Source organism: Poromitra crassiceps (genome assembly GCF_964638095.1).
Source record: "Poromitra crassiceps genome assembly, contig: HAP1_SCAFFOLD_223, whole genome shotgun sequence".
Taxonomy (NCBI): Eukaryota; Metazoa; Chordata; class Actinopteri; order Beryciformes; family Melamphaidae; genus Poromitra; species Poromitra crassiceps.
In genome coordinates this window covers 315306-325757 of record NW_028152168.1, presented here as the reverse complement: position 1 = coordinate 325757, position 10452 = coordinate 315306, and the positions used below count along the sequence as shown (strand labels likewise).

General features: G+C 43.4%; 1 protein-coding gene across 1 annotated transcript; it reads right to left on the bottom strand.

Moving 5' to 3' along the window:
* Positions 1–1242: 1242 nt before the first annotated feature.
* LOC310770768 (protein HGH1 homolog) lies at positions 1243–4153 on the bottom strand (the record flags this gene model as incomplete). Its single annotated transcript, XM_083663480.1, has 5 exons — positions 4078–4153; positions 3659–3790; positions 2811–2949; positions 1406–1543; positions 1243–1362 (listed from the first exon to the last, which is right to left on the bottom strand). Coding segments are annotated over exons 2-5 (507 nt in total), but the record flags the coding sequence as incomplete, so codon positions are not given.
* Between the last annotated feature and the right edge of the window lie 6299 nt (positions 4154–10452).

Here is a 10452-nt window from a genome sequence, read left to right as displayed (position 1 = left end):
CATGAGAGGCTCAGTTCCTCATTTAGTCCATGTGGTTCAACAGTGTTAAGTGTGAAAATCCAATAAGCCTCTCTCCTGAGCAATTGGTTGACTATGTCTCCCCTCTCTGTGAGGGGAAGATCTTTTCAATCCCCCAGAATTTGAGGGTAGCTGCAGAGCCATGTTTTACCTGTGCGTAATGCCTTGCTATGGCATAGTCCATGTTGTTATTGCGAATGGCCGCTTTATGTTCGGCAATCCTAATTTTGAGTGCGCGTTTGGTCTGACCTACATAGACCAAACCCCATGGACATTTTAGAATATACACAACATGGGTAGTACTGCAGTTAATAAATGATTTGATATTGTATTTTTTACCTGGATGGACAAACTGTTTGGAGTCAGATGAATTAGAACAGTGGGTGCAATGACCACATCTGTAAAAAGCAGAGGGGAGCGGGGGTAGCCAGGTGGTTTTCTGGGGGGGACTCATGGCACTGTGGACCAGTCTGTCTTTCAGTGAACAAGATTTTCTAAAAGAGATGAGGGGGGGTTCCGCACATATTTGTCTCAAAGCAGGGTCGCTTTGAAGGACATGCCAGTGTTTATTAACAATGTTTTTGATTTCCCCTCCAATAGAAGAGAACTCGGTGGAGAGGCAGAGGCGTGGGGCGGAGCAGCGCTTCGATTTAATGAGGAGGCTGGCTATGTCGGTGCGCAGAGCTCTCTGATACGATAAGAGTAGCAGTATTGTTAATTCCTTAACGATACCCATCCATATTCTGGAGGCCAGAGGAGATGGCGGTAAGTGTTGTGAGACATTCTCACATTTTCTATCCTATGTTTCCTCAACATTGCAATAGCTCCTTCCGGTTCTGCGGTTGAGTTCGTGCAGTGGAAAAATAAGAAAACTGTGCACTGTCTAATATGGTGGTTTATTAAGACCTTATATGGATTGAACACTGCATTTGGAGCTTAAAATGACTGAGAAGAACAGCATTATTTTGGAATGCAGTGCTGGAATATTTTCTATTTGCTTGGCGATTGGCTACATTTGTATTTAGTTTTTGGCATGTGTTGACACAATGGAATATCTTACGATAAGCCAATTTCAAGCCATGGGATGATGTTCATGATAATGAGAGAGTATGTATATTTAAGACTGTCTTTCATTTTTATTGACACTGTTTTTATATTAATTATTTTAGATGCATGTAACAATCTAGAGATGCAGTGCAGTTCCACAGCAAAGACAGTACTTACCTGCTGCACTTTTGTGATGCGGGTTTCTTCAAAGCAACACAGCAGGATAGACATTTCAATCATGCAGTCATCCATGAAGGCAATGTCATTTGTTTTTGGGCCATGTTCAGGGGCACCGAGCTGTAAAGGCAAGTTGGGCTCATGGGTCTTTCAGAGGACTAACCTTGAGCACAGTCTTGCAGGTCTTCACGTGGCGGGTCAGGTTGCTCAGGATGGTACAGATCCGATCGGAGAACAAGTACTCTCCATCCAAAAGGTTCTTAAAGAACACTGGAAGACAGTTGGCCTCTGTCACCAACACCTGGGAGAGACGAGAAACACACCAAATCACATTATGCAGGGATATTTATATACACTTGTGAAAACAATGTTACGTGTCACAACTTACCTGCTATAACATCACGTCACCTTTAAAGGAGAATTTCGTTTTTTTTTAACCTGGACCCATCTCCTGGCATTAATTATGATTTGGCCACTCACCAGGCGATCTCCGCGGCGTTTCTGGCCGTCCTAGCGTTGTTTTGACATCAATAGCGTCCAAGTCAGTTGTAAAATGCAGCTGACTTGGTGGACCTATGTGGGATTCGAAATAACGAAGGTTATGCCAAACCCCACATAGGTTGCGCTAAAACCACCACCGCAAAGCGTCCTCCTGTACTTGGCCAGTCGGCAGGAAAGTATCGCGGGACTTCACGAGACTTGGCGACCGAGATCACGTTTGAGGTAATTTGATCCCTGTGCAACTCCAGGAAACAGCCTTTGGCGAAATATCACTGTGGTGGTTCTTGAGGGATCAGATTATGACGATATTTGGCGAAAACGGGAATAAAAATAGCTATTTAGATGCAGGAAAGACAGGCTCACACTTGGCCCCAAGTCAGCTCCATTTTACAACTGACTTGGACGCTATTGATGTCAAAACAACGCTAGAACGGCCAGAAACGCCGCGGAGATCGCCTGGTGAGTGGCCAAATCATAATTAATGCCAGGAGATGGGTCCAGGTTAAAAAAAAACGAAATTCTCCTTTAAATGCTCATATATGTCGTCATATTCTCAGTAATTTTTAGGTTTAAGATGATTAAATTGTTTATGGTGTCATTATTGAGTGTGCGAGACTTTGAGGCCATTTACACCTGGCATTAACATGTGTTTTCTGCCATCAGATTGCAATCAGATTGTACTTGACCACATTAACCTGAGTCCATTTACACCTGGCGTTAACATGTGTTTTCATTGCAATCTGATGGCAGAACTGGGTGTCCTCTCAATCTGCATAAAGTTGCTGTATCCAGATTGAGAGGACACATTGCATTTATACTTGTGTTCAATGTGTACACAATGCATCCCTGACCACCTCCGGAGGTGGTTTGGCCGATCAGAGTGCAATCCTTCTTCAATGCGTTTTGGGGGTGTTTACACCTGTACTTTCAAGTGATAAAACACAATCTGATTGCAATGTGATGACAGAGAAAACACATGTTAATGCCAGGTGTGGCCTCAGTGTAGCTGTCTACTATGATGCAATGCGACAGTGGCTAATCCTCAATCAAACCATGAGACAGATTACCTGGTGCAGTGTCTCATCAGCTGACAGATTAATGAGCGCGTGGTAACAGTCCTTCACTATGGCAATAGAGGGGTCAGCGGTCAGATTAACCAACGCCACCAGGAAGTCAGCTTTAGACCGGAGGGAGCAGCGGCCATCCCTGGAGAACAGACACGGATTAGCAATAAAAGAACAAGTGGATGACAAAATTGGTAGAGCAGCAAATCCTCAAAGCAGTAGTAGAAAGCAAAATCATTTGGTGAGTCAAATCTTTTAATTGATAGATACACTACATTGCCAAAGGTATGTGGACACCCTGGCCATTTCAGCCACACAAATTGCCGACAGGTTATATCAAATAAATCAAGGATACAGCTATGCAATCTCCACAGACAATCATTGGCACTCGGCAGTATAATGGGCCGTACTGAAGATCTCAGTGACTTTCAATGTGGAATCATTTCCAATAGTTTGTCAAACTTCCTCCCTGCTAGACCCAGTCAATTGGAAGTGCATTGTGCATGATATTGTTATTCTGTATAATATTAATATAGTTTTAATATCTGTTGTGTTGCAATTTTAGGTGTGGGTCACTGTCTTGGCCCACTGTGACTTGTGTGTACCTGTTGTAAACCTACAGCACTGTTGCACATAGAACACTTATGTTCAGCTTGCCTCTCTTTATATAATTGATCATATTGATTGTGATTAAAGATTATTTTTGTGTAAACTCTTTAGTGTGTAGTGTTTGGCTGCTTGCCTTTTAGAGGTCCAACACCTGCTCTGCATTTCTTCTAAGGTCACAGTAATAATACAGTAATATACTTTTTTAACATAAAAGTCATCTGATAAAAATGTGACTATCATACCTGTTTCCAGATAGGCCCAGGATGTACTCCGTGGCTTGACCTTTGACATCAGGTCGTGTGTCAAGGGTCAGGAAGGAAAGCAACTCCAAAGCCTCAGAGTCACTAAGCATCTTGTGACAGCTGTAACGTTATCTGACAACAAATATGATTAACATGAACATTATTTTCGCATTACAGCGGTTATAGCGTTAGTTAGCTTATAACGTAGCAAATGTCTCTGTGTGGTAGTCATTTTCTGCTGTTTCAGCAGCATGGATGTAGCTAGCGTTACACATGTTCCACACTGATTTCCGTGCATGTCGATCTTTTCAATAGCTGCACATGGTTTCCTCATACAAAATGAAATCATTAAACTCTTTCATGATAGCTGGGTGACATGTTGGTTTTCAAAAAAGTTACCAGACAAGACAAATTCTTACCTTTATAGACCTATGACCATGTTCTTTTCCACTGTTACTTGTTAGCAGCATGCACCATAGGGCCACTGGTCCGCCGATAATAACAACCCGACTGGAAACACTAGACGGAATCGTTTCCGTAATCCTTCTTCTTTGCTTTTTTCTTTTTCTTTTTTATTGCGGATCACAATGGCAACTTTAGGTGCCTACCGCCACCTACCGTACGAGTATATAGAACATGATCAAGTTTACATTAGTCTGGTGAAAACCTGGTGAAAACACAAGTAAACTGGAAAGTTTACTTTCTGGAAAAGTATTTTATTTGTACACTTTACCTACATTGTGCTTTAAATTGTTGTAAAATCAAGCAAAAGATGGAGATGTCCATGTAGTGTTACTGTGTACCTACAATACTTTCCCATTTGATAACACTATTATGAAGTTACCAACACAAAAATCTGCAATTCCTGGGAAGGTTTGCGTAACTTGAAAATGTTTTGTATTTAGGTTGTTATGGAGGCTGTTTCATAGCCATATCAACCTGTAAGCGCCTATTATGAAAAGCACTTGTTATTTTCTGGTCATCTTGAATTATTCCGTTTACGGACGAGCCCCGTTCCTTGAAATTTGCCTGGGCGACGATGGACACCCATATTATGGTCGTTCTAGATTATTTGACTATATCTAATCTTATAGTGTACTTCTATATGAATAACTATATGTTTTTTATATAGTTATTCAGTTTACTGCATACCAAGACTAGTGAAAATAATTTATTGCACCATGAGCCACCATGGGGGAGATTATAGCCCATACAGTTGATTATTTAGATGATTATGTTTAGGCAATGAAAGTGTGAATGCTGTTTATTTTTAACGAGACTTGTGAAATCTACTATAAATCTGCCAATCGAAACTCTGAACAATGCAAGTGAAGAGCATGTACTCTTTTCGTGCTCCTGTGTCAGACCTTTTTCACAATAAAAGTTTCTATGGTGGTCTTCCTCATTTGAGCATGTCTGTTTTTGTCGGTACTACTCATTGAGTTATATTAAATTGTGTGTGTGTGTGTGTGTGTGTGTGTGTGTGTGTGTGTGTGTGTGTGTGTGAGAGAGAGTGTGTGTGTGAGAGAGTGTGTGTGTGTGTGTGTGTGTGTGTGTGTGTGTGCGTGCGTGTGTGTGTGTGTGTGTGTGTGTGTGTGTGTGTGTGTGTGTGTGTGTGAGAGAGAGAGTGTGTGTGTGAGAGAGAGAGAGAGAGAGTGTGTGTGTGTGAGAGATCAAGTTTTTTCTGCACTATGCCTCCGTGTGTGGTAGTCTCTATAAATTGTTGGGTCTAAAGAGCAGCAATTAGCCTCAGAATAATTCGATCACATCGAGGCTCTTGGACTTTGGACTACATTTGAACCAGGCTAACGACCCAGGTTTCCCCAATGGTGGGCGTGACTGTCAAACACGCACATGGGCTCCGCAGTAGTCTGGGCACCTTCCACCCTGCTTTTTGTCATGGGGACGTAAACCAAGGAAACAGGAAACAACACCGGAAATAAGTGCGCCAAAAAACGTCTTTGTTGCCGTCTACTATTCCATCAACTGGCCATTTGTTTGAAAAGTAAAGCTTCTGTATTTGCTTAAGATATGTGAGATTGTGAATCCGCAATGTTTCTACAAGAACTTCGTTCGGTACGTCCATCTTTTGTTTTGTTGTTTGCCGTTTTATTTTCTGATTCGTTGTGTCTAATTGTCAAGTTAACGAGCTATTTCCGCTGTTGTTTCCTGTCTAGGGCGGGCTCGCGGCCGGAAACAGGCAGGGTGACAAAATCACTTGTGAACGAACGGAGGCCAGGCTCTTTCTCGCCGAGAAGAGCCTGGTGACGCGAGGTCAGCTCCGCAGCATCCCCCCCAACTCTCACGCACGCGCGTGCGCGATTTCATTACGAGATGTGAGTTGATGGGCCAATCATAAATATTGGCATCTTTCAAATCTGAGCGGACACGTCACTATAAAAGACACTTGTCATCTGCCGTTACCGCACTCGGCGATTTTCTCTTTAGAGTGAGACGTTCGGGTACGACACGGAGCATCAACTGTACTTGAAGAACAGCACCTATCGTCGATTTTCACCGGCATGATGAAGCAGCAGCAGGTAGGCAGAAACAAATTTCACGGCAATTTGGGGGTGGTTAAAACAACTATTGTTTTCAAATGAACGACACACAAACGGGGTTTGATGAACAGTGGCTGATGTCTTTACATTTGCGAACGGTTATCCTCAGTGGGATCAAAGTTAGCTCACGAACACTGCTAGCTAGTTTCCAAAACATTGTCAGAGTTCTTGAGCTAACTTGTCGTGTTTGTGTTACAGTACAGTGATGTCAGTCATGTAACGTTATGGCGTTAGCATGCTAACGTTAGCAAACCTTAACTTTGCCAGTCCTAGCTAGTTAATGTAACGACACTAACGCTAGAGAACCAGTTTTGCGCCCCCGCCGCCAAATGCATCCCCATCTCATGGGAGCGTATTGTAATGATTTATACAGAAACTTAACTGTTAACAAATGATATAATTGTCTGGGTAAACGTGATTTCAAGGCCACGGGGTCTGTCCTGGCTCATGGAGACCGACTTTGATGCATAAAATCCGCATCGAGGTGACTTCCATGCTTGGGGTTCTCTTCTGGCTCATGGAGGCCGAGTTTGGTGCTTAAAATCCGGCTACAGGTGACCTCGATGCCTGGGGTCTCTCCTAGCTTTATGGAGGGGGAGGCAAATCTCGGCGGTTTGTACATGCCGACATTTGCATCCCTGTTTTTAAGTTAAAACAGCCCCAAAATGTGGTGGGGATGCAATTCTCGGCGGGGGTGCAAAACTCGGCATGACAACTGTCTTTGAGATGAACAAGCTGATGTATTTAACTAAAATGGCTAAGTTTGTTACCACAATATCCTTAGCTGGTTATTACCCGCTGTCAGAAAGTTAGCGTTACTAACGCTAACTTTCTGACAGCAAACTTAGCAATTTTAGTTAAATACCTCAGCCTGTTCATCTCAAACCACGGCACGTTTGTGTCTAGTTGTCTAGTGTCGTTAGCTAACGTTAACTAGCAAAGACGTTAAATTAACTCCATTCATCTGTGCAAAATCTGCAAATCCTCCCGTTATCACACTGCAATAACTAATAGCTAGGAATAGGCAATACACACTATTTTTCACTTTAGCCTACTAGTAAGCACACAACGAAATTGAGGTGAATATACAGTGAAAGTGAGTGCAGGTGAAGATGGCGTTTGACCTTTCTCATCCCCCCGAGGCAAAAAATCTCCACTTCAGTAGGTTGATGGTGTTGATGGTGTATGTTTACTGTCGATGGTTATGCTGTAATGCAATTGATGCCCAAGACAAATTTCCCCTTGGGGACAATAAGGTTTATCTGATCTGATCAGTAGCACTGATTATATAACATTGCCCCCGGGCTGCAAGTAGAGTATCACTGGCTTTAGCTAAATGCTTTACTGTCACAGCATCAGCATAATGTAGTATACAGCAGTAGTTCTCAACCTGGGGGCCGACCACCTGCAGTGCCGACAGCCCGCAATGCAGGCGTGGCCGGGGGGTGGGAGAGGTTAGGGTTATGGTCTGGGGGAGGTTAGGTTTAGGCGTGGGGGGTGGGAGAGGTTAGGGTTGTGCACTGCTTGTGGGCTATCGGCATTGCCGGCTGTCGGCACATAGACGGGGCAGCCCACCAGGAGTCCTCGGGGGAGATCTAGGGGGTCCCCAGCAATCTAAAAATAGACTCAGATTTGGGTCAGATAGACTAGATCTCATCAAAGGGGTTCATGGCTGTAAGAAATGAGGGCTGGTTGATAAGAAAAAGGTTGAGAATCAAAATGGTTTCACTTTCTGTGTGAACTAGCTTTCTGTGAACTAGCTAACACTCTTCTTAATGTACTGCAGGTCCATCCAGTGCCTCCTGCAGACACCTGTGAGACACCTGTGTCCACCTGGGACAACGGCCTCCTTATGGTAATCCATGCTGTTTATTTGGTCTTAATCTGCTGTGCTTTGGCATTGGAGTGTGTATTTAATTAAATGAAATTTTATTTTTACTTTCACAAAGGCAAATATTATGGAGAAAGAGGAGGATCTGTACAAGATCCTCATGGAGGAGGAGGAGGAGGAGGAGGAGCAGAAGGATGAGGAGGAGGAAGAGGAGGAACTGCCCCCGGGGTTCTTTTCATTTGCAACGGTCATCTATATAGAGGATATGGATGAGCAGAAGGGAGACAGGTTGCAGCTCTGCCCTGAGATGGAATATGTCAAAGACATTTATTCCTATCTGATCCTCCTTGAGGTAATCCATTCTGTTTATTTGCTGTTACTCTGATTCAGATTCAGATACTTTTATTGCCACGCAACCAGGTTGGTGGTATTTAGTTTCAGTACATGATGTCGTTGATGTGCTCTGCTGTGTGTCTGCAGTGTGTATGTTATATTACAAGTTGTTCTGTCTCCATAGGTGCAAGAGGCCGTGCGACCCAAGTACCTGGAGGGGTATGGACAGCTCACTGGAGGCCACCGAGCTGAGATAGTGGCCTCAATGATGGAGGTTCATTCCCACTTGCAGCTGCTTCCAGAGACATTATTCCTCACGGTCGCCATATTGGATCGCTTCCTACAGGTACAAACTGTAAAAAAAAAAATCTTGTTTAGCTTTCTGTGTGAACTAGCTTTCTGTGAACTTTTTTTTCCTGTACATTTCCAACAAATGGACTGTACATGTAATAATAATAATACTGAAGAATGCCTTGTAACTTATTTAAAACAGAAATAATGTTTCATGTTTGTTAATTTGAGTATATATTTTAACTAAAACTGTCGGCTGTGTTTTTTATGTGTTTTTTTATATGTGCATTGCTTTGCTGCTTGTTTTTTCGATTATTTTTTTGTAAAGCACCTTGAATTGCCTTTGTGTATGAAAGGTGCTATATAAATAAAATTTGACTTGACTTGACTTGACTTTGAACTAGCTAACACTGTTCTTAATGTGCTGCAGGTCCATCCAGTGCCTCCTACAAAGATGAAGCTTGTCGGGGTCACTGCCCTCCTGTTGGCCTCAAAGTACGAGGAAATCTACATTCTGACTCCGAAGATCGCAGACTTGGTGAAGATGGCAGAGGACGATACAGTCACAAAGGCAGCGATTGAGGAGATGGAGCGTTTCATGCTCAGGAAACTCAATTTCCACCTGGGACGTCCTCTGCCCCTAGATTTCCTCGCATGGGCTTCAAAGATGGCAAGGGTGAGTTTGTCTGCTAAATACCTCCCAACACGTTGTGGATGAATACTACATGCCTACAATATATACACACATATATATATATATATATATATAATGAATAGATGTCGGAGAGTTTGAATTTTGTCTCCTGTCTTCATGTAGTTGATGTCATCAGTGCTCTCAAAGTGATTGTCTTCTGTCTGTCTAGTCTCCTGCAGAGACACAAAAGCTGGCCAGGAGCTTCATGCAGTTGAGTCTACTGGACTATGACATGGTGCACTATCGACCATCTGAAACGGCTGCTGCTTGTCTCTGCCTCTCTCAGCGGCTGCTGGACGGTCTGTGTTGGGTGAGTTTACCTGAAGTCTAATAGGGCTCCAGATGGAGTCAAAGGTTGACTGAAGCAAGTCAACATGAGTTCATAAGACTTAAAGAATGAAGCAACACATGAGTGAATTGATGTCTCTTCTGTTGTGTTGCAGTCTGCTACGCAGCAGCAGTACTCCTGCTATGATGAGGCCCACCTCATGCCCATAATGCAGCGCATTGCACACAATGTGCAGCAGTTGACGGTGAGTAGTTGGTTGCCAGCAGTGCAGCGTCAATAAGATGACATGGCTTTTTAGCATGACCTCATTCCTTGTCTTTCTCTCTCCAGGCTGAGGAGATGTGTGGTCCAGGAGGAGACCAGGAGGATGAGGAGATGTGTGGTCCAGGAGGAGACCAGGAGGATGAGGAGATGTGTGGTCCAGGAGGAGACCAGGAGGATGAGGACATGTGTGGTCCAGGAGGAGACCAGGAGGCTGAGGAGGACCTCCTTAAGGTAATTCATGCTTTTTATTTGGTCTTACTCTGCTGTGCTTTGGCATTGGAGTTTGTGTTTTATTTTATTTTATTTTTATTTTCACAAAGGATAATATTCTGGAGAAGGAGCAGGAGATGGCCGGGATCCTAGATTTTGATGGGCCTGAAGACCCACTTCCCCCCGTAGCAGAGGACCAGGACCTCCTTATGGTAAGTTAATCCATACGCTGTTTATTTGGTCAGTTTTAAATCAAAAATAGGAAATGGAGACAGTTACAAAACAAATATAAATGAAGAAACAGATTGGTGCACTTGTGGA